Source organism: Haemorhous mexicanus, chromosome Z (assembly GCF_027477595.1).
Source record: "Haemorhous mexicanus isolate bHaeMex1 chromosome Z, bHaeMex1.pri, whole genome shotgun sequence".
In the NCBI taxonomy this organism is placed as follows: Eukaryota; Metazoa; Chordata; class Aves; order Passeriformes; family Fringillidae; genus Haemorhous; species Haemorhous mexicanus.
In genome coordinates, this window is record NC_082381.1 from 87,639,686 (window position 1) to 87,664,623 (window position 24,938).

The following is a 24,938-nucleotide window of genomic DNA, read 5'->3' on the forward strand; positions in this document are numbered from 1 at the left end:
GTCTAGACATCCCATCAGTGCCATACTGCATATAGACTTGTTCCATTAAAAAAAAATAAAACAAAAACAAAGAGTTAATAAATTCTTCCAATTTCTACCCACCCCATAAAAATTAATACTGTTGTCAGAACATACATGAAAAAGACGCAGCACCTACCTGGCAAGTCTGATGAAATACTGGATATTGGTGGGTGATGGAATGGTACTGGGTAGTCAGTTAATGAAGGAGGAATAGCAGCAGCATCGACCGTCGTCACGCTGGGCACTCTGGCAGTAGATGGCTGATACATGAGAACCCTGTTTCAAACAGCATGGGAAATTACAAACAACCTGGCTGTTAGTTGAATAAGGGAAACCATGCACTGCTGTGCACTCTCATTCACAAATCACTGTGCGACAACACAACTACAGCATGGCTACTCACTACACAGTACTCCACTCTAATTTCCTTTTTCATAACAGTCTTCATAATAAAATGACCGTATCTTGGCTCTCAACAGCAGCTGTGACATAAGAGCAAGTTGGCATTAAAACAAAGTACAGTGCTGGAGTCATTGGCAACAGTCAAAGACAAATGGGTGTCTGTGAGCACCCACAGAGGGATGCAGAGGTGACCAGAGCCAGAACGAGAGTGTTGCGTTTGATTTCTCCACAGAACTGCTCCATGCCCACCTGTTACACCAAGGGCACAACTGACCATTATCCGCCCCACAGGATGACATAGATTACACAGGTGGGAGTTAAATATAAGTCTGTCTTTACTCACAGCCTCCAGTTCAGCTCTCAAGGAGCACATTACAACCCTTCTGCTTCTGCTCAGGCTGCCTGACCTCTTTGCAGCATTGCTACAAACCTTGCCACAGGTGCCCAAGCACCAGCCACGTGCATAGAACAGTTCATGAACTCCAAGTCAGGTGGAAACACACAGAAATCTGCTCCCAGATGCTCGGCATCGCTCCCTCCAGCCTTTAGTGTTATCCACTCGTCTTCCTTCCCACACTCCTACCTGTTAACCTACTTATGATGTCAGAACCTTGGATTTCAGACCCTCCCTTCTCAGGCATCTCTCATACTTCAGCCTATATTGCTGCTTCCTCTAAGAAGACACCCCAGTTTTCCCAAAACTAGCATTCAGACAACACTGTTTAAAGGGACTAAGCTACACCCCCAAAAGCCTGACTTTGATCTGGATTTGAAGAATAAAAATATGCCATATCATACCCAAAAAATAAGGAAAATACATGGGTCATAGAGAGAAAAGAAGTCAGTCCTCCTACAATTACAGTTGTAGGTAGCCATCTCAACATAGGAGCACGGAAGGAAGTCTTGGTGCCTTCTGAAACTTCATTAAGAGATGTATCTGTAGCTACACTTTCTTGTAAAAGTGAGGAAGAGTCTCTTGCAGAAGGACACCTCCACAATCCTCACAAAAAAGCAACAGCATTGCAGTATCACTGCTGAAAGTGGTTGAAGATGACCAACTACTTGCTCACCAAGGACCACAAAGACATTCCTGTGGACTAGAGACTCACCACACCTGCTCATTACTTCTGAAACAGAAGGGGAACCTTCAAAATAGAAGGGGATGGGATTTATTATTATTATTATTATTTTAGTACAGGTCATAAGCCACTACACAGAGAGACACAGACACGCACCTCATGCAGGCAGCAACACTAACTGATGAGCCATTACTAAAAGCTGAGCTTGGAGCAGTGAGTGCTGGTGAGCCTGACCAGTGGCCCTCATTCCCTGCAGGTCTGGGGTGCCCCACAGGCCAAGAGCAGAAACATGGGAGCCACAAGCAGCACCTGAGCTGAGGTGCACAGACCAGGACAGACAGAAGGTCTGGACAGACAGAAGGGCACAGCAGCAAAGATGGTCAAGCCTGGTCCTGAAGTCAGGCCTGACTACAAAGATGGAGGAGATGCCAGAGGACTTGGGAAGTCATTGGTTGTGCTAATCAAGGTGCAGGACTGACTGATGACCACAGCCAACAACAGCACCCAAGACATTCCAGAATTTAACAGAGAGATGGAAGAAAAGCTCATCTTGATTCAAAAGAGCAAAGCGGCTCCCTTCCAAGACTGATATGATGGATGAAACACACAACACAGTCTCGTTCCCGGGGCACCAGAGCAGATTAGATAGCAGATAGTAGGCAGCAAGAGAAAAGCCTTTAAAATGACACTAGCTCAGCAAGAATGCATGACGTTCCTCCACTTAGCATAATCTACTTTCTCAGGAGAACACTACCCACTAGCTTAGTCAGATTCCTTTTCTATGGAGAAATGTCCCTGCAAACACAGCAACAGTCAGCGCAAAAAAAAATTCTTTTGTGAAGTGAAAATCTATTTAATAGTGTTTTGCCTGTACAAAGTTACTCCATCAATAACAACCTTCTACAGGAGAGCCCTAGATGTTCTCCTCTGCAAGTGCAGAGCTGGATTCCAAGTACATTTCTCTACAGATCAGTTTAGCTGACACATTACAGAATAACAACTAACTTTAAAATTGACAAACCCTTTGGTTGGGCTCCCGTGTATTTCAGACATAAATATGCACTTCCTTTTGGCTGGAGGATCTTCTTCTTCATCAGAAGAGCTTTCTACTGTCAAGTCGATAACATCAACCTTCTTCTTGTTTACCTCACCGGCCACTGTCACAGAACATGGTTTGCTAACAACACTGGAACCTGAAGAAGAAAATAAAACATCATTGCTCTCCAAAAGATGGTGATGTCAGCAGTTCCTATTTGCAAGAGAACCAGGAACCCAGATCCTGTACACTAGATCACCTTTCTGGCCATTACAAATAATATTTTGCCCCAGTGCCTGCTTTATGACTCTTCTGTGTCACATTGAGACGATTAAAGAACAAACTTTTGTTTTCACTTATCATTTTAAGGATGTCAAACAAAAGCAACCTTTCATTTTCTTAACTGCTATTATAAAGAGCAAAGACAAAGATCAAAAATGCACTCTTAGAGATATAACCCTTTCTTTTCTAGCTTAAATTACAAGAAAATTAGTCGTAGTAAGCCCTCTACAAAGTAAACACCAACATCCACACATATTATCCAAGCTACAACTAAGTCTCTAAGATTTTGTGGTGGTTTGCAACCAGTAACCAGATGTACATACTTTCTATTTTGGTGCACTGTGGACTTGACACTTTCACAGCTTCCTTCTTTGGCCTCATGGGGCACCAGGAGCCATCCTCCTGGAATTTGATCTCATCCACATCAGAACATTCATTAAGGATTTCCATAAAGAGGCTGAAAAAATAAAGTTTCACTTTTGATTCTAAGTGACATTTTTATTCTAAGTGAAAAGGAGACACGGATAAAAAGGTAATTACGATCACGTTCTACCCACTGTGTCTCCCTTCCCCCTAGTTCCTCTTACCTGAAAGCCTGTAATTACAGCCTTTGAAGACATCAGAAAATAAGATTATCCCAACCCATCCATAATTCACTCCAACACTACTGCAATGCACAGATTTCCATACTGAAGCAGAAACCATCACCCCTTGAATGAGTCAGAAGTTACATTTTGAAGTTAACACCTTTCAGGGACAGAGACATGTAAAAGAAAGACCTGTCCTTTTATGTTGCATTTTTATTTCTCTAGAAGAAATACCCTGAGACTCAGGAGTTTGATGGCGCACTTAGGACATAAACCTATACAGGTCACTACAGGAAGAGAAATTAATGGAATGTAATGGTTCCTCCAGTCTAAAGTATTTTGACCAAAAATAGTATTAAATGGCTAACTTCAAGTCACAAAAGTAGCTACTGAGTACATAATGAAAAGATTTTAAGTAATTGTGTAATCTGCAAAGCCAGTCTCTTACCCATCTAGTATTAGGCTCTCGTAAGCTGCCTTTTTGTCACAGACAGGGCAGATCCAGGTAGGCTTCTTTTCATTCATTTGAAGATAAAGAGCAGCATCGAAACATTGCAGGTGTGTGCAAGTCACAGCCCGGCATGGGATTGTCAGTCTCATTTTTCCCAGCTGCAAGAGATGCATTTAAAGGGTGTCAGAACAGAAGACAGAGAAACAGGCCTGAATGGTTAACAATGAATCCAGAGGCACTCGTGAAACAACTCTTCCTGCTCACTGCAGAAGTGCCTGGGGCTAAGGGTGCTGTAAGTAAATCCACCACATCACATCATCCACAGAGTGCTCCTAAAGGAAAAATTAAGCCCTGCTCCAAGGCCTCAACACACTGAGAACACTCAGAAACACTTCTAATGGACCTGAAACAACGTTATTTGCAGGATTTCATTTTTATTAAACAATCAACTGAAGTATCCACTTTTATAATTTTCTTTTAACCCAGTATTTCAGGCGTTTTCCTGAGCTCCAAGTACTTATAAGTACTTATAAGCTCCAAGACTTGTAAGTCATACTGAGTTACACTCAGAATGACCAATTTCTTCCTGGGAAGAGAGCCCCCAAGGCAGCATTACCTTGTTATAAGGTGATCGCCTGTTTTTTTGCTTGCTTCTGTATCTGCAGTATAGACAAAGCCACCAAGATGAGGAGATAAGCGGTTTTAGTTATCATTCCATCCTTTAATTATTCTGTCAGCCTGCCTGATTAGCCTCAGCAGGTCAATATAGGAGATTAATCCTTCTAAAGGTCTCCTTGTACACAAGCAGCAGCTTGACTCAGTGCATCACAGCTGAGGCATCCAGTCCTAAACCACAGCTGGGTTACTGCTGCTTCTCCCCACTATTCTATCTTAGCTTGCTAATAAAATACAAAGCAAGTGAGGTTTCTAAAGCAAGGCCTTTGAAAAGCAATTCTGCACTACAGATGAAAATATGAATGTTATGTGGAAATTTCCAGCCATACTTACAGGACACATCAGAGAGACACGCAGACTGGTTGTGGCAATCTCACTATCAGGATCTGCAGTTAGTTTTTCTTTAACTATTAAAATAAGTTAGTTATACATAGAGATCATTATTTCAAACGCTAACCTTGATTCAGCAGTACATGCACTTTTTTTCAGCTATCTAAAAATATTAATCTAGGAAAATAGTTCATAAACAACAACAGTTTTACTACTTATAAGCAACTGGCAAACTGCATCAACATCTCATGTTGTTTGACTGCAGATGCAGTTAAACCACACAGAGCGAACTCAACCCAACATGTCAAGAGATAAATAAACCATTATGAGTGAGTGAGGTTCAGGTGAGGAGAACTCAGGACATCTAGCTGCACCTCACAGGCCAGCACAGTAAGGGGTGCTCATGGATTTCCCATAACCACATTTCAGATGGGATCTCTGGGTATGTTCTTTAAAAACCCCTACTGAAAACGAATGTGATGCCTCACCAACAGCCAAGGGAACCTGTGAAACCCTAGGCATGGACTCTATTCTCAAAATACAGCAAATCTATTCTGTATTACCAATTCTAGTTTTAAAGAGCCAATAACCTCCCTCCAAAAGTACCAACAGGCAAGTTAATTACTTACTTAGTGCTCTGGAATGATCAGGATTTCTGATACCTTTCATTTTTAACCTCTGCAAAAGCATAGCTGAGGTGAGCTGGCGAACCAGATACACAGACATGGAGTAATTCTACGAAAAGAAGAGTTAAAGGTTAAATGTTGATTTCATATAATACTCCCACTAGGACAATAGATGACTACACTAGTTGTATCATATAGTAAAAACAAAAATGTGACTTTTTGCTTAATCAATAATTACTAAGAGCATTGACAGACAACTTCAACTCTGTGGAGGTCCAACATTCTCCCAGAATTCTCTGGCCAATCAGGTCTAATTATCCTACTCCATTATGACTGAACTAAAAGGTAATTTCACAACCAAGAGACAATCTGAGCTCTCCTCCTGGAAAGATCATATGTGACATATTTCATACTTCATGTAGTCTTTTAAGAATTTCTCACATTTTGTCTCCTTAATCTTCCCCTTTTTTCCAGCGTCAGTGGGGAGCACAAAGAATCACGTGACAAAAGATAAATGGTCTTTATGGTATAAACAACAGCTACAGATGGTACAGAGCTGCCCCAGTTTCTTTGTACCTTTTCTTTAGCTTGTTCTGTACTTCTAAGCTCAGCCTTGTTACACCATGTCTGTTCCACTGAGCCTGGCCCCGTTCCCCAGCATTTTCTACTCCTCCCTAACTCACACCACTTGTCAGCTTCTTTTGTTCACTGTTCACTCCGACTTCTAGGTCACTAATGAAAAGTCTGCAAGCCCCAGTGCTACAGGATAATAATGGTTTCATCTGTGTAACAAGAACAATCTGTGACCTCTTATTTCCACTGCCTGCCAGCCATCTTCCTATGGCTCCTGCACTGCCTGGGTACTGCAGAGAACTTCAAACAACTCCTACAGCCCTGTTCCTCCTTTACCACCTACAAGAAAACCAGCTCTAACCTAGAGCAGCAGATAAAGCATTGTAATTGCACATGAAACCACTAAGAAAGTTTTGGTTTTTTCCTTAAAGAATGGCTGGAGTTTTGTTTTTTTCCTTAAAGAATGGCCAACTGTTGCCTTACAGAGAGGATTCTACAGGCTCAAGTCTGCCTAGCACTGAGGAGTTTAGCCCCCTCGGCTCAGCAGCCCGCCAGTATCAGCCCAGTCCATGCCAACAAGACCTTTTGTGACACCCCATGCTGTTCCCCAGGGTCTCAGTTTGAGGATGAAAAGCAGCAAACTCTGGCAGAAACACTAAACCACAGAACTCGCTTCACCTCTCAGGCCAAGGGGAGGATGTCCAAGCATTCCGAGTCATCTGCTTCCATCAGAGTATATTTTGGCAATACAGGGAGGAAAGCTAGCAGGCCTCAGCATGAGAGGCCAAGACCACACACAGGACTGGAGTAATTTTAAGATTCTGGGCTTTGACTGGGAAGCAATGGCTCAGATCTTTGTCTCCATCCCTGTTCTAGAAAATCATCCTTTGATGTCAGCCCTGCCCTTCATTTATTTTTTGAATATTACCTTCCAATCCTATTTCTTTTTAAAATCTTAATATAAAAGCTTATACTGGAGTCTCTTTGAAATATGTGGTATTTTTAGTCCAGAGAATTTGGTTTTGAATACAACCTCGTAGAAAAAACTACTTTGATAACTGCATCCAGAATTAACACAAACAGTGACAGCTAAGGAATAAATAGCTTTTGACTTGACAATAGCTGAAAGGGTGCTGCAACAGTTATTCAAACCTAGGATGGAGTCAAAAATTCCTTGTACTCTCCTTTTCTTTCCTTAATAAATCTAGAGGGGGATTTACTATTCACACCACTAAAAGAGTTTGTTATTTTTGACATGCATTTCAGACAAACTCTAAAAGCAGACTTTTGAATATGAACCCTGTAAGAAAATCTTTCCATCTGTATGTAAATCCCACATGTGTTACTGAAAACTACTACAGTTCTAGAGCAAACTTTGTTTCCTGGCACTGATAATAAGCTCAGACATCTAACAAAAAACACTTGCAAGCCACATCAGGCAGCAGGGGCTCAGGAATGCTCAAATAGGCTATTTAGATGACTTTCCACATCCTACAGAACATGCAGGTTACCTTTCCAATTTCAGAAGCCCAAGAGATGGAAATCTGGTTTGGCACTGCTGATGACAGCCTAACTAGAGAAGTGATATTCAAGGGACGCCCAGGTCGCTTCTGTTCAATTCCATTTTTTGGTGGTGGAGCATATCCCTGGGGGAAAAAAGGACAATGGATGTGTTACCCAGTCTCCCCAGTGTACTCTGAAACTGCTGACATATACTTGTTAGATTTAAACAGATCTACGACAAGCAGGCAAACTTAGAGGCTGTCTAGGCTGGAGAGCAAAGCCAGTATTTATTCTGAGAAATATTAGACTTTCACAGTAGATCACCAGAAGTCAAACACAGTCATAAGGCATTTGTTGTTTTACAAGGGTTTTACAGAAGCACTGGAAAGGTGGAAGAGAATACAGTTTGGGTCCAGGTAAGCTCACTGGAAGAGTAAAAGCTCATGTGGATGTCCTGTCCTCTTTCTCCTCATGCCCTACTGGAACAGAGTGAAACATCACAAGGTCACAGCCTTAGTGACAAGCAGAGCAAGTACTGAAGACTTAACTCAGTGTTTCACACACTGAAAACACTTCACTGATTAAGTAACAATTACACCTTGTTCCAAGAGCTGCACATCACCTCAGTGACTACTTTCCCTCATTAGCTACTGGCCCCGTTAGCAACAGGTGTCACCTGTCCTCTGCCAATGCCCCTGAAGAAGCACTGCACATGGAGTACCAGCTGTATTTAAGAGATCATGGAATCAGAGGGGTTTGGGATGGAAGTGACCTTAAAGATCATCCAGTCCCAACACCCTCGTCACACAATAAGCCTGCAGCTTATTCCTCTCACCCTGCATCTGTCACGATGACAACAAGCCAGTCTGACAGAGCCACCCTGAGAACCCCTGCTCTGAGCTCACAGCCAGCCTGCCACCACTCATCTCAAACCCATCCTGCACATGAAGGATGCCAGCAAGATGCAGCTCAGCCTCTTGCACAGGCAGTATTGATGCATTTCCAGACAGTGTTGTTTTAAACAAAAAACTCACCCAGAAAGGATATGCTGAGGAAAAAAAAAAAAAAGTATCTCTTTAACCAGAGAAATACACACACATTCACAACCTAGTGCTTGGTGAAGGAGTTACTTTGAAAGATGCTAAGTCTGGAAATAAAACCATAATAATTATATAAAAAAAAATTAAAAAAAAATATATATGAACAGCCTCTTCTACTCACTAGCCCAGCATGCAATGAGGGCTTTATTCCAGAACACAGAGGCAACAGACATACGGGAACTGGTGACAATTTCACATTTAAAACACAGAAAGAATTATTGCAGAAGAGAGTGAGTGCAAGTTCTCTAACATTTCACAATTTTTTTTCCAGAGACAGACTCTGCAGTGCACATGATTTGTTTCAGTAAAGCTTTTAGTGTTTTCTTCCACAGAGCTTATTCTTGAGAACAGATTCACTCTCATACTCCTACAACAATTTGGAACCTTCTCTTCCTGTCTTTTTAGGAGCTTTCTGCTTGCCTCCCAACCAGCATGGCCTGGCACTGTTTAGGTAAGCTGCCAACTCCAGTGGGAAGAAACTGCCAATATTATTGGGGCCTTGAAGTCTTCTATGGTTCTTCAAAGAACCACACTACTCAAGGCAGGTATCATCTGCTACAGCAAGGAAATTCATCAGGAGAAAGCATAACTGCTCATTTATCTGACTTTCCCCAGTGACACAGATGCAGGATACAAGGAAACATGATGTTAATACAAACACTATCCCATGCAGTACTGGCACACAAGCAGCATTGCTATGAAGCTCCTGGTAAGGACTGCAAGCAAGGAGATGACCAAGAATAATTTACAGACCAAGAATAATTTACAGAATAATTTTTCTGCAGAGGCGCGTGAACTGCCTTACCAGGCAAAGACAGAAGTTCACTTATGCACTGTGCAAGTGGGCAAAAAGAGCTGGCATCAGAGCTTAACTAACTAACACCACTGGAATGGAAAACAGTGGGCTTTGAGGCAAATAAGTTACCTTACACTTCCTGAAACAGAAAGGCAGCACCTGATGATGCAGAGAGAGACCAAATGAACAAAAAAAGCCGGCAGAAGCACTCAGACTGAGACTCTATTTGTCATTCAGCTCATAGTGAATGAGGAGGGGAAGTTGCCAAGGCAATAGTGATTTATTCATCTTCCCACCTAAGGTTCAGCTGAACAGATTAAAAAAATCATCTTATCATGTGCAGGAAGAACCTAGAGGATTTAAGTCTAAAGCTAAGTAATAATCCAAGATTAGTAGTAGTTTCTGCTACAACTGTGACACCTTACACACAAAATGGAGAGTACAGCGGGGTGTAACCTATATTAACAAGACTAAGAATCAGTTGACACTGATGCCCAAAAGATAACATCAGACCAAATTCTTTTTTATTGGTTGCTGAAATACAATCTGCAGAAGAGAAAACCCTCAAAGTTATCACACAGAATGTAACCAGCACTTGCAGAAAACACTGACCAGAAAACATGAGAAAGAAACCTTTTATAACCTTAGGATTGAAGTAGGAGGAAGAGAATCTAAGGAGTCTCATTTAAGATGAGTAGAGGCAAAGTTTAAAAAAAGCAGTCACAGTTGCATATGGAAGGAGGGAGGGTACAGGACAATACATCTAACACACCAAGGTGGTTAAAAACAATCTGAAAAAGAGGTTTCACACCTTCTCTCTCCACATGGTATCTTTCCAAACCCACTGAAAAAACCCACTTCCCAAATCTACTGAAAAAACCCTCTGTTCCATGACTTTTACCACAATTTATAGCCTCAAGAAGTATTTCTGAATGGGTTGTGCAAGAGTTTCTCTCTGTTCTATTGAAAGAAAAAAGAGAGCAACCCATTCCAAAGATATTTTGAGAATGAGAGAGCTTTTCCCTTTCTGTCCATACCCAAGCCTGCAGATGACCGTATGGTGACTATGTTCTAATTTTTGCAACATCAGACACTCCTGAAGTGTGACTGCCAACAGTGTTCTGTTACAGTATCAGCAATGGGCTAGGAACCCTAAAACATGGCTGATCTTTCTCCCCACAAGAAAGAGTGCTCTAACCAGACAGCCGCAGAGCAGTGCACAAGCGGCACACAAGAGGCTGTGTTCCACACAAAAGGAACATTACAGAACCAGAAGGAACTCAAGCCTCTAGCAAATACAGCCATCCCACACAGCAAGGGCTACCACCCTCAAATATACTGAGTCTGAGCACCTGTGAGGAAGATTCTCCATGCAGACACCAGATTGTTTTTGAATTATTTAGTTATATTAACAGCAAAAGACGAGGTTTGCTGTAGGGGGCTTAATCACATTTAGTCCATGCAGTGGCTGTAATATGATTAACAGCAATAATGGCTATCTCACACAGCAAATGTACAAACTCCATGTCTAACATTAGAGAAACCTGAGTGCTAACGAACAGCTTGACTGTTTTGGCAAGCTAACACTACAGAAAAACACATACACACTCCACAAGTCACCAAGAAGCCACAAATACATACATACATACATACTTACTGGCAATGGGAACAGCTTCCCATTTACTTTAATGCACAAACTATTAGGATAATTATCCTCTTGAGGGCAGCTTGTCTCTGCTAAGCATAGCCTGTAACCATAGAAAGAGAAAGCATCATTTTCAAGTGTCCCCACAAACATCCATCAGCCAATTAAGTTTTCAGAGAACACTGCACAAAACATACCTTAGCTGAACTTGGACAGTGTAATCTCTCCTGCCTCCAGGCAAAAAGTCCCTGTGACAAAGAGAAAGAAAAAGAGAAGTACCCACTTAGCAGGACTCATATTGCAGCCATACAGAGAAACAACTGACACAACTGCCCCAGCATCACTAAACTCTGCTCTTGTTTTTGTTTTATTGAGCTACGAGCACCTTACAAATGACATTTCTGTTTAACTACTCCCAAGTTACACAGGACTTCAGGATCAGTATTCTCCATCAAAAGTTCATGGCAACAATAAAGTAGGATGCTGCCAGGGATGAAAAAGTGCCTATGAATTTTCATAGTTTACAATATCAACCTTGGGAAAAAACAGAAAAGCAGGCCTCCATTCCTACAGCCAGGAGAAATGTAGGGAAACTTCCCACCTCTCTAAACAGTGACAATTATTCAGAACTCAGCAATTGTTAATTCTTTAACAGGGTACAATTTTTACAAAATGCACATAAATCCTATGCACAGCTGTTCCTGAAGGAAACAGAACAGATATAAACTCAAGAGTAACTTCAGTGAGGATTATCTCTCTGCATCTACAGAGTAAGTGATGCATATAGGGAACCAAAACTTCACACTTTCTCCTGAAATTTTGTAGATTTACCTACACTACACCACACTTACTTCTTACCTGGAAATACAGATTTCTCTGACCTGCTGAGGTGTTAAAGCAAAGATAAAAAACTTCTCCTGGAACCTCTGAATACTGCTCTGTACTAGAAGAAGAAAAAAAGACACAAAAGAGGTTGAACCATGGTGATTAAAGCCGTTGATTAAAACAGGATCTGCAGTTAATGCCTGGAACAAGGCATTAAGTCACTCAAATGGTGGTTGGACTGCATGTAACTGTTAACAAAAAAAGCAATGGAACAAATCTTTCATTAAACTACATTCAGATGGTTTAATATCACGTTACACTTCAGTACTAAAGCAGCTTGGCAAACTGTGTTACAATCCTTTCTCCCAAAGGAGGAAGGTTCAAACAAATACACAACAAAATATTTCATTGGATACCTGACAAAAGGAATACCACAGAGATGCCAACAACTACTGTAAGGTACCACAGGAAGAACATGTGCACCTGAAGTCATTAATGGACAGCTGGAAAATTCACAAACAGCTACAGGTAACAAAATTTTGGGGGAGGAAAGGAGGGACAACAACCCCTCAAGCCAGAGAAGCCAGCTAGACTTCATCTCTGGAGTTACCCTTTAGTGGCATTTGACAAAAAAAATAAAGAAATACAATGTTCACACCAGAATACAACTTTTCTGTCAGTGATGGGAATTGGCAGTATTTTCGTATTTAAAGCCCACAGTAGGCACATGCTGCTTGCCTACTTCCTTTAAAATTGAAGAGAAGTTAAATATTTTGACCTGAAATAAAGGCAGATTAGGCATGTCTAATTTAAAATAAGCAGCAGGCAGGACAAATGAAAAAACAGCACAACAAAAACAAGCAAATTTGGAAGAGTTGGACTGTCTTGTGCACTGTGACATTCAGGGGAGATTATTTCTATACCCAGAAAAAAACCTCCATTTCATGTTTGCCTCCCAGAAAAGGAGGCAAACATGAAATGGAGCCCAGGTGGAGCAAACATGCACCAAGTTCCTCAGGCAATTCCAAACAGATACAGTGTGCATGTATGCACACACACCACAGAGCACACCTGATATTTAAGAATAATACTTGAGCGCATATAAAAAAGACAGTGGAAGTATTTTGTTATTTAATTTGGTGTGGGTTAAAACTAAGCCCCACACTTGCACTTGTGCTCTGATATTAGTGCAAAGGAATACCATACTCATCCCTTCTCAAGCATGAAGCAGTGAGGGGGACTTTACTCCTAGCTCTCTCACTTTAGCTGTTATTTAAATACTTAACTCTCAAAATTACAAAAATAAATGAGTGTCACTGTGCACAAAGAGAAGTGACAACAGGCACTGTAATTACTTTTACTGCTTGTTAGTAAAGTTTTCTGCTTTAGGTACTGGAGGATGGCAGATGAGCAGTGCATCCCTCACTGAGTTACAAGTCACAGCCTAAAAGAGTTTATGATCAGTTAAAAAATAAAATTGTTTAAGAGGATGCAAACAATTTTATAAACATGTTACTAAATAGTGAGGGAACATTTTTTGCCATGTAAGGTAAGCCAGACTGAATTTCAAGACAGAGGATGTAGTTCCAAATAATTCAAAATGTTCAAGACTGAGGCACTTGGGGAAGATAAAGCCGATTTCAGGTTATTTGGAGGACAATGTCCACTCCATATTATAATATACAGTACTGCAACAACTTTCAGGCTGAGAAACTTCATTACTCTGAGCACAACACTGAACATTGCAGCACAAAGTGTCTATTTCAGTGCCAGATCTCACAGACTACAGAATTGCCGGGAGTGAGATAAGGGTAAAGTAGCAAACCAATGAACTCTTTCTCTTTACAGGGTTGTAACTTGTAAATTACTGACCCTGAAATCCTTTTTCTACTACTGCTAACAAAACTGTTCCTCATTTGCACTAAACAGAAACTTCAGGTCCAAATCTTTCAGCCAAAAAGTGGAGGTTCAGACTAGACATTAGAAAACATTTTGTTACCAAGAGGGTGGCCAAACACAGAACAAGGCCCAAGGAAAGCAGCCAATGCTGTCAGCTGTCAGTGTTTAAGAGGAATTTGGACAATGCCCTTAATTATTATTCTCTAACTTTTGGTCAGACAGTTGGATGACCATAGTAGGTAGCTTCCATTTGAATAACCCTGCTCTTCTCTTTAATACTCAAAAGAAAGAAGTCTTTAATCATATTACTTTTATAACAGGAAACTATTTTCTGAAGTGTGGTTTTGCACTTCTGGGAAAAATGGTAAAGAAAAGGAAAAGGTAAAGATATAAAAGGAAAGGAGTTTCCATTTGTCCCAGCCGCAAAACCCCACTGAAATCTGGGCTTAATATTGTCAGAAGCAAAGCTTATTTAATGAATTAAGCAAGCTGCAGAGGTATTAAACTCTTACCTAGACTCGTGGGTTTAATGAGCACGTCGAGCACATCGTAGAAAGGTAAGCTTTTCAGCTGAACATCAGGATGAACAGGCGGAATCGGAGGGGATGGCTGCTGCATCTCAAAGTGGGGCTTAGTGTCTTGGAGGAGCACAGAACTGACAGGTGAGGATGGAGACTGAGGCGTGACTGAAGTGGAAGGGAGTGGGTGAATGCCCGCGACAGCCAAGTCAGGCTCGACTGGAGAGGAGCTGCTGTCCAAGTTGAACGCTGCAGGTTTTATAGCCGACAAATCCGACAGTCCCTCAATTGTCCTTGGGTACCGGCGCCTATAGAGTTCTCGGATTTTGATCTGAACTGCTGGGCTGCAGCCGCTCTTCAGTAAGTGCAGTGCCCTCATCAGGAGGTCATGTTTGCGACCACTTTTATTACGTCCAGCAAATCCCAGCAGCACTTGCAGTTCAGAAACACGAAAACTTGATACCATATTCTAAAAAGGAAAGAGAGAAAAGCACAGGTGAGCCCACAGCACCCCAAGGAGGCCTTTTCAAGGAGTACGGTGGTGGTGTACGGTGGTGATGCGGCATCTGTCATCATTTAATCTGACAACTTGTTACTTGGTTATGGGTACTGCCCACACCTTCACAGAACATCAAAGTACAGTTAGTTTAAAAAGAAGAAACAAAGTGTCCAGGATGCAGGTTGAGTTTGCCCATGAAAGATCTGTTTCCACACTCAAACAATTGTAACAACAAAATCTTAAATTCGCAGCACAAGCACAAGCTGTACCACAAAGAATCTGTCTCACTTTGTGGAACAAAATTACTAGCAAAAAAAATCAAGTGAATCAGTATTATCACCAGTCTTCCAACACATTTTAGGCACTTCATTATTTTATTTCTTAATTTCTGAATACCTTATTGTGAAACTCTCTTTATTCTGGACACTGTTAAAGGCAAGCATAAAGAGAGACAGGCATATCAGATTTCACTGCTGAAAGATATGCACAGCAAGGAGAGCAGTTCTTGAAAGCTACATTATCTATTGCATACTGTGGCATACAGTATGATACACAAACAACATAATTGATTCTTCAAATGTCACAAAGAACTCCCTCTCCTTTTCAGATCACATTCTGGTATCAAGCGTCACAAAGGTATTGTCAAAACAAATAATACTATTTACTTGGTTATCAGGGTTAGTTTTGGAAGACTAATTTTTTTAATTTCACAGTTCAATCCTCAGAATCCTACTGTTTGTGAAAACAGAAATTTAAAAAAAAAAGCACCCACTATACAAAAGGAAACAATCTTGAGCTTCACTAATATTAACAATTAATTTTGTACAGATGCATCATCTCTCATTTTTGTGAGCAATTTATACCTCCATTTCAGAGGTATAAAGTTGTGCAGAATACTTCTAACCAACTTCCTTCCTATTTCTTAGGGACTCTTTCACCATAGCAAGGAGATAAAGTTTTTAAAGGTGAAAGAACACCTGCCTACAATCTGTGCCGCTACACCATGACAACTCCAGACTCAAGGACTGGAGATGAAGGTGCTAACAGAAGGTATGAAATAGCAGACATCTGGGATCACATGTATTTTGAAAAACAGTTCAGAAGTGCATCTGGACTCATACTAAAACTTTGGGTGTTGATTTCAAAAGAGACAAAACTCAAAACAGTGTTTTGTCTTTCCCTTCCAAGTCCTTACTACACAGAGTTTATACTCGTGTTCTGACAGATCTGATCTCAGCTGAATTTTAACACAATTTTTGCTCAAACACTGAGTCAGCCACCAATAAAGTCAAAATCCTCCCTGTGTCCCTGGCTTGTTCCCTATTCTCTTTTTAACATTGTGAAAATTGTTTTGGCAGTAAGACCAGTGAATTGTATCAGATCAAAACTAAACTTAAAATCACAGACTCATTTAGGCCGGAAAAGACCTCCAAGATGATGAAGACCAGCCACTGCTCCAGCCCTGCCAAGGCCACTACTAACCCATGTCCCTAAATGCTACATCCACATTGCATTTAAATCTTTCCAAGGATGGGGACTCTGCCACTGCCCTGGGCAACTTGTGCAGGGCAGGATAACAGCCTTGGTCTAGAAATTTTTTCCAGTATCAAATCTAGTTCTCCCCTATAATAACTTGAGGCCATTTCACCTTGTCCCATCCCTTGTTACCTAAGAGCAGAGCCCAACTTCCTCCAGCTCCCTCAGCCTCTCCTGGGGCTCCAACCCCTTCCCAGCTCCGTTCCCTGCCCTGGACACGCTCCAGCCCCTCGGTGTCTCTGCTGTCCTGAGGGCCCAGAGCTGTCCCCAGCACTGGAGGTGCCTCAGCAGTGCCAGCACAGGGACAGGCACTGCCCTGGGGCTGTGTCACAGCCTGGCTGGGACACCATGGGCACTTTGTCCACCTGGGCACACACTGACCCAAGTCTGGGCACATGCAGTCCCAAGTCCAAGTCAATGTTATTTTTTGTGCCATTAAAACACAGCAGGAGTAAGTAGCCAGGACCTGCCTTCTCAAGGACCACATTATTTATGCAAATCAAAATGACCATCTAAAACACTATGGCAGAAACCTCATCTGGCACACCCTTTCCAAATCATTGATGAGACAAGGTTATTGCATTTCAGCCCCTGATTTTGAATATTTCCACACAGTCCATTTGGATCCAGTGACTCTTCTATCAAGAAGCTGTTCTGAGCAGAGATAACACAGCAGCCTTCACACAGGTATTCCCCCAACACCCTGACTATAAACGCACCATGGACACAGAAGCCAGCAAAAAGGCATGTGAGCCACTCACTGGCTCACCCAAACTTTTGAAGAGGCCAACAGCAGATGTTACCTTAATTTCATCCCAGCAACTTCCCTCAACAGCAAAATAATACAAGATGGAGAATGTTACTTTCCACCTGGCATTCCCCTTCTACTTTTCCTTGCACTCAGTCAAACAGAGTGATGAAAAGAAAGTGTTCCAACATTCATAAAAAATGGCTTGAAATACTGTAACAGCTTTATAGTTATGACATAAAAGAGAAACTGTATTAAAAGATAATACTAGTATTCATGAATTCACAGAAAACTTTATGTTGCATACTTCTGTAGATAACTGCATAAGCATGATAGCAACGCCAGCTCCTTTATTTCAGATGCAGGCAGTAAGCATGACGCTGGGTTCCATAACCACAATGCAAATGAGTAAAATAATCCTTTACAGAGAGATTATGGAAACAGCATGTATTGCAAAATACTGTCTACTACTCTGCCTGCTGCCTTCTGTGCATTCCTGCAAGTTAATCAAGGTGAAATGTGCAGTCAGTCACGCCTCAACACAGCTAACATTTTGTAAAAAAAAAATTTCACAAACTAGCACTTTGTTACAAGATAGATTTCATTTTACTAGAAGACATAGCCTGGCTTCAATACCATACTCATCAAAATTTTAAATTAACACCCACATTAAAAATGCTTGCAAGTATGAAAAATATACACTGTTTTGTCCACCAATGTAAAAGTCTTACACAGGCTTTAGAAAGAAGACTTGCAAAGGGCGAAGCTTACAGGAGTATCTAAGCAATAGCTTTTACAAAACTTTCCCTCTAAACCTGTTTCTACTTTCCCTTTAAGGCAACATATGTATATGAAAACACACCTGCCAGGGCCTCCAGGAGAGCTGCACAGGCACTGGGCACAAGGCATGGAGGGACAGCAGCCAGGGAATGGCTTCCCAGGGCCAGAGGGCAGGCACAGATGGGATATTGGGAATGAGGAATTGCTGGCTGGGAGGGTGGGCAGGCCCTGGCCCAGGGTGCCCAGAGCAGCTGTGGCTGCCCCTGGATCCCTGGCAGTGTCCAATGCCAGGCTGGATGGGGCTTGGAGCAACCTGGGATAGTGGAAGCTGTCCCTGCCCATGGCGGTTAAGCTTTAAGGTTCCATCCAAACCTATGATTCTGTACTTATCTTCCTACTCTGTTTACAAATACAGCATGGACATTCATCATCATCAATAAACTTTTATGGCGATGTACATCCAAGAACATTTATAAAATCATGGTGCAAGGCAGACACTGCTTCCAACAAACCCTTATCATGTTACTTTCTTCCGGTTTTCCAGCATATTGCAGAAGACGGCAGCCTCGTTATTAATGTGCTTTTCACATCACTCAATTACGATTAGACATTCAAGTTGTGCCATGTAGATGACATTTTCTCTTAAGAGAAGTTCTTTACAGCTGCACAGCCCAATAAAAAAAGCTTTTTTAACACAAAACCAAAGCCATTTTAGTTTTAATGTTACTCCATGAACACAAAGTAGTTTGACAGAGCTCTAAGGAAATTAGACTGGATAATTCAAGCACTTCTATAATCCAGAAATATTTTTCCCCCTGAAATTCATACTTGAAGGTTATAAGAAGTTTCATAGGTTTTTTTGTTTCTCACAGTTAAACTTTAGCAACCATGATTCATCAGCAGAAACACTGTTCTAAAGCATTAAGCCGTAGGTGTATCTGGAATGGCATTAATTTCCCGGGGAGGATGATGTTAAAGAGCCCAGGAAATGCTGACATGCCACTGAAATTAAGGGGCAGGAGTGTTTCAAAGCAAAGTAAGGGATCAAACATCTCTTCAAACAAGACCTGTGTGATTCTCCACACTCCCCTGCAATATTAACAGTCACTCTACATCTCTCTCTCACTCTCTACATATATGCATATGTATATGTATATATATATATATATACACACATATATGTAAAGAGAGAGAGAGAGATCAGTGCAAGGTAACTGAAAATGCCTGTTTAATTTGTTTAATTCTTGATACATACCCTACAATAAGCAGCAACAACTGTGGCTTTAAGGCAAGTACTGCCTGAGCTGCCAAGTGGACACCTGCACTCCAGAAGCAATCCAGCCTACTCAGAAGTACTGGTCAGCTTGCCCCTAAGAGCTCTGCTTCAGCCCCACTGGCTTCCAGATAATCCCCAAAGGGTCTGAATGCTCTGTACAGAAGGGACACACCAAGGACACGTTCCACAAATCCTCTCTCCTGACTTTAAGCCCTTTCATGGACATTCAGCAAAGCAGCACATTTGTGACATCTTTTGCAGTAGATATGCATCCATGCTGACTTACACCAGGCTAGAAATGGGCAAAGATGGTGAGGAAAAACAACCTGTGTCCTAGGATGGTTGAAGACCTCTCTGCTGAGTGGAAGCGTTTTCTCAAACTGATATAACCATAGGTAAAGAAATGCAAGTCACAGGGGAAAATGAAGATTCCATTATTGGAGTCTGTGTCAGTAGTACAGGACAGCAAAAGCAGCTCTAAAGGAAACCAGAGCCAATGCAAATCATAACCACCAGATTCTCAGTATTATGGAGATTTTCCTCTGCACAGACTCTAGCCTGGCTCCTTAATTAGGAATTAGCTCCAAAGTTGCATGCACTTCATAACAGCAAAAATCTTAAGTTAAACAAACACAAATATTTAAGACACTCAAAACAAAGCTTAGCCATTTTGTTGCAGCTTCTTTTTTAGAGTGTCCAAAAACTCATTATCTCCTTCCTCTCCCCAGCACTGTATCTCAGCACAATCAATTAATTGTCAATGATTTTACATAAACAAACTTTAAAGGTGTCTCAATAGACTTCAATGATCTAGAATAGTGACTGTGAACCTATGGAGCACACAGGAATTTTGTGCAGATACAAGGTAACAGCACATTATCATAGGCTATTAGGAGTATTTCATCAGCACTTATATTATTTAATACATTCAATTTAACTGCAGCCCAAGGACCATCACAGCACCAACAGCAACTTCTCACATCCATTCTGTTCACCATCATAAGTTTAACCCAGGTCATGATGTGGAAATTTGACTTCTACATCAAAAACATAAATGGGTCAGCACAGACAATAAAATTATACTAACACAGAAAAAATAAAACAGTGTTTGTCAATGACCTTGAGGAGGACACATGAAAACAGCTCCCAGCATTTTCTTGTTAGCAATTTAACACTAAGCACTGCTTCACCTGGTAAATGTGAGGTGGTCTCTTACACTGTTCTTCCAGACTGGAAAAATAAAGCAAGTGAAGTGGAAAGCACCAAGTCTGGTATGAACAAGAGATCCAATGTATAAAAGAATGAGACTTCAACTTCTGTATTTTAATATGGTATTCAAACAACATTTCTCCTCCCATTTGAATTGTTTGTCTTCAGTACTGGGTGTGCAAGAGCAAAAAGTAAAAGTGGGACCTACTTCCAGCATTTACAAACATGATTTTCCAGTAAATTTTGTGCAATCTCTCCTGCCAGAAAGGATATATTAGCACGCTTCCATCTCCTCTCAACCGAATGAGTTCTCTTCCACAATGGCTATGAAACTGATCACAAGTGCTACAGATTAGTTTTGGCACAGGCAGAGCCATTTGCCTATAAAGAGCCTTCTTTTTTGCCCCACAGAGATGACACTAACAAATTACTTCAAAACGTGACTAAACACGAACTATGAGACTGATGCTGCCACGTAAACTAGAGATCTGTTTCAAAGACTGTATGCACTCCACATTTTTTGTTTCAATTTCAGAGTCAGGACGCCAGCAGAAACACGTGGTACCCAAGAATACCAAATAATATGTAACTGATCCTCTTATCTGCAGTATTTTGTTGAGATTCAACGAGCTTCAAGCTAAATCTTGGTGAGTTGAGAATCTGCTGGGAGCTAGAATTGTTGCCTCACAGATGGCTCTCAGAAGGAGCTGTAGTTCCCCACTTCTGGGCCTATTCTGTTCAAAAATGTGTCTACTCATCATCTCTGGCCTCCACACCAGACTGATGATTCTGTTCCACATCCACCTGTGCCTGAGTAATTCCTTCATCCTTTACTGGGCTGCTCTGGAGAGAGGATTATGGAGAAAGGTATGAGCCAGGTTTAAAAACACAGCTGCTGTGAACAGCAGCTCTGGAAATGGCATCTCAAAACTAACTATAACTAGACACCGTTGTGCTGTCCCCCTTTTCTCAGCCACTCCCTAAGACTCCAGAAACCTGTAGTCTACAGAAATCAATAAACACTACTAGCTAATAAAAGTTTAATCATATGGTCTGGAAGGGTAAGTCTTGGACCAGACATTTTCACCAATATCTTGAAAAGTAGCAAATCCTTTAACAAAACTGAAGATTTCCAAAAGGCCTGTTCTTGATGTCTGGTTTCTCTCACTACAACCTCTCAGTTATAACCCTTGGATCCCAACTCCTCAGAACTTTTACTGTGAAGATCCAGAGGATGCCAAGGATAGTCCTAACAAATATTAAAATGCTCTTTGCCCAGGGAAAAAAAAAAAAAAAAAGAAAGAAAAAAGAAAAAATCAAAAAGAAAAAAAAAGAAGGGGAAAAAAGGAAAAAAAATTTAAAAAAGGAAAAAAAGGGCAGCTGTGCCTGCTTGTTTCCCTCAAGAAACATGATTTAAGAGAGAACTCTGATCTCCTGCCTTTAGACAGTCCTTAACAAATTACTAAAATAAAATCCACTCTCTAAATGGCCCAAGTGGCCTTTTATAAAGTAGGTAGAGATGACATACTACAGGAAACTGCAATCAACAAAAGAGCAGCAAACAATACTGCCATAAAAACATTCAGGAGGTTAACTATAAAGCAGCCATTTCAGATCACACCTAAAGGTCAATTTACAAAATCTACTGGGGGTAGGGGAATCTCTCTCATCTTTGGTCAAAAGCAGGAAGATTAGGTTGTCTGAAAAAAAATTTAAGCCTCAAAACCAAGTACCTCATATTCAAGCAGACACATTCAAATGCATCCTCAAATGCAAAAAGAAAAAAGAAAAAATTCAGCCATAGCTTTGCAGACATGAGGCAGACAATTACTTTCTCTTCCAAAAATTACCTAGAGCTTTGCCTCAACAGGCCATGAATTATTATCACATTGATAGTGAACATTTAGAGAAGCTCCAGGCTAACAGATTCATCTCACAAGCACTCCAGTTTACAAATAAGATTAATTGGAATATCAAAAGATATGTCTTCAGAATTCATTTTTTTAAACTAGTGGCACCTCTTGAGTGATGAAATGGCAGCCCTGCAGTTGGTTTGAAACACAGTTCCCTTTTCCCTCCATACTTCCTGCATTACATCTATCTATGCACCTCAAGCTTCCTGTCAATTTTAAAGGTATTCTGGAACCTAATGCCCTGAGGGAGATTATCAATACTTATGGATATCTAGATAAGCCATTACAGTGCTTTGGGAGAGACAGATCACAACTCCACCTCAAGACTGGAGAAGAAGATATAAAGGAAGAGTCACCACTGGCACAAAGTTTACACTGGGGCTTCAGCCAAACCCTTTGAGGGGGTTGAGAAAGAACCCTTAGAATGAGGGCTGAGAATGGGTGAAGACACCAAGCAAGAAAATCTGTAAACATAAATACATTTAAAGGGGGGGAAAAAAACCCAACAACACAAGGCTGACGTACAAAAAAATAAGCCAACAATTCCTAAACCTAAAACTGAGGCAGAGCACTGCTGTCCTCAGACAAAGAAACTCAGTTCTTTCCACTACATTTTCATAAGTGAGCTCCTCAGTTGTACTACCAGTGTTAGTGCTGAAGAAGCCTCAGCATGGGAAATTCTCTGGCGGTTGCAGCACATTTCCCACTGTCACACAGACACCAACTCTTCCTCCCCACTAAAGCCCAACTCAGAGGGGTTCCCATTTAACCGGCTTTTATCCCTCCTGTAACAAAGTCCAGGTCGGGGGGAGCGGCCTGCATGAAGAATTCCCACGAAGAATTCCACTTCTGCAGCTGTGGACGCTGCTGAAAGACAACCTCCTCTTTCCACACAAAGATAGCAGCGGATTGTTCAGGAAATAGCAGGAAAAGCACAAACTATGCAGTCAGCTCTTTGTGTACACACCTTAACAAAATGAAAGGACACGCACGCACACACCCACAACGACAAATCTGCTACAGAGACTCCACCACGACAATATGAAACATAATGAACCGAAGATAAAACAAGTCTGAAAAGCGGCTCTGGGTTTCACGCTGGGCAAGCACAGCGTTCCCGGATGGAAAGCGGTCCACGGATTTCCAGAGATTCCACAAGTATCAGCATTTTTAACAGCCCGGTGGTTATTCACCGCCCTCCCTTCAGCCGCACGGAGCGCGGGGCCCAGCAGGAGCCGTTCGAGCCCTGGGGCCGCTCGGCAGCGCCGAGATGGCTTTTAAAATGTCGGGAGGAGCGCGAAGAACCTCCCCGGCGGCAGCAGCAGCACAACCCGCCGGCGGGGACGGGGAACCGGGCACTGACAGGGAGGGTCTCCCCAGCAAGACCCCGCCGACCCCCGGGGAAGTCGGGGCGGGCCCGCTCCTTCCCTCCCTCCCTCCCTCTCACTCCGGGGATGGCGCGGGCCCCCCAGCACCGACATCTTGCCCCCGCAGCCACCTCTCTCCCTCCTTCCTCCTCACCCGCAGCTCCTCGAAATCCGCCATTTTCTACCCGCCGCCGCCGGGCGCCGCCGCCACCATCATCGTGCACCCGGAGCGCGCTCCCGGCACGTGACGGGGAGGGCGGTCCGGCGGGAAGGGCGGCAGGGAGGGGCGGGGAGACCTGAGGGGAAACTGAGCTAGAGTGGTCCTGACACACCGGGAACCCTCAGGGGAAACTGGGCTAGGGGGGTACTGACACACCGGGAACCCTCAGGGGAAACCGGGCTAGGGCGGTACAGACACACCGGGAACCCTCAGGAGAAACTGGGCTGGAGTGGTGCAGACACACCGGGAACCCTCAGGGGAATCTTGGCTAGGGGGGTACTGACACACCGGGAACCCTCAGGGGAAACCGGGCTAGGGCGGTACAGACACACCGGGAACCCTCAGGAGAAACTGGGCTGGAGTGGTGCAGACACACAGGGAATCCTCAGGGGAAACTGGGCTAGGGCGGTACAGACACACCGGGAACCCTCAGGAGAAACTGGGCTAGAGTGGTCCTGACACACCGGGAACCCTCAGGGGAACTGGGCTAGGGCGTTACTGACACACCGGGAACCCTCAGGGGAAAATGGGCTGGAGTGGTGCAGACACACCGGGAACCCTCAGGGGAAACTGGGCTGGAGTGGTGCAGACACACCGGGAACTCTGAGGGGAAACTGCCCCGCGGTGGTACAGACTGGGAACTGAGCGGGAAAACTAGTCCAGCTGCATACACACAGGCCGGTAGGTACCGGCCCCAGTTACGCAGTGCTCTTGCCGCAGCTCCAGGGTGCAAAGATTTCAAGTGGCCCTGGAAATGATCCCGGAGGGATCACAGAATCACAAAATAAAGATGATCTCTGGAGATCACCTAGACCAAACCCCTGACAAGGAGAAGGGTCACACAGAGCAGGTCACATAGAAACTCCAGGTGGGTGTAAAATGTCTCACAGAGGGACACTCCCCAACCTCCCTGGAACCCCTCTACCAGGCCTGTGCCACCTTCAACATAAAGAAGTTCTTCCTCATGCTGAAATGAAACTTCCAGTTTTCCACACTTCCAGCTGTATTTCAATTGTGGCCTTTGCTCCTCATTCGGTCGCTG

At 42.6% G+C, this 24,938-nt stretch overlaps 1 protein-coding gene across 5 annotated transcripts in view; it reads right to left on the reverse strand.

The window, feature by feature from the left end:
• PIAS2 (protein inhibitor of activated STAT 2) overlaps positions 1 to 23,943 on the reverse strand; it is a 28,301-nt gene extending 4,358 nt beyond the window's left edge. For all 5 annotated transcript variants that reach the window (XR_009490255.1, XR_009490254.1, XM_059873103.1 and 2 more), the window contains exons 1-12: positions 23,831 to 23,943; positions 14,343 to 14,817; positions 11,965 to 12,049; positions 11,304 to 11,354; positions 11,119 to 11,209; positions 7,574 to 7,708; positions 5,493 to 5,598; positions 4,867 to 4,940; positions 3,856 to 4,016; positions 3,144 to 3,277; positions 2,524 to 2,695; positions 158 to 297 (exon numbers count right to left, since the gene is read on the reverse strand). Coding sequence is in view for 3 of the 5 variants with exons in the window: in XM_059873103.1 (XP_059729086.1) it covers positions 158 to 297; positions 2,524 to 2,695; positions 3,144 to 3,277; positions 3,856 to 4,016; positions 4,867 to 4,940; positions 5,493 to 5,598; positions 7,574 to 7,708; positions 11,119 to 11,209; positions 11,304 to 11,354; positions 11,965 to 12,049; positions 14,343 to 14,817; positions 23,831 to 23,854 (1,648 nt within the window). In the remaining 2 variants the exon portion in view is untranslated. The remainder of the gene's footprint in view (positions 1 to 157; positions 298 to 2,523; positions 2,696 to 3,143; positions 3,278 to 3,855; positions 4,017 to 4,866; positions 4,941 to 5,492; positions 5,599 to 7,573; positions 7,709 to 11,118; positions 11,210 to 11,303; positions 11,355 to 11,964; positions 12,050 to 14,342; positions 14,818 to 23,830) is intronic.
• Between the last annotated feature and the right edge of the window lie 995 nt (positions 23,944 to 24,938).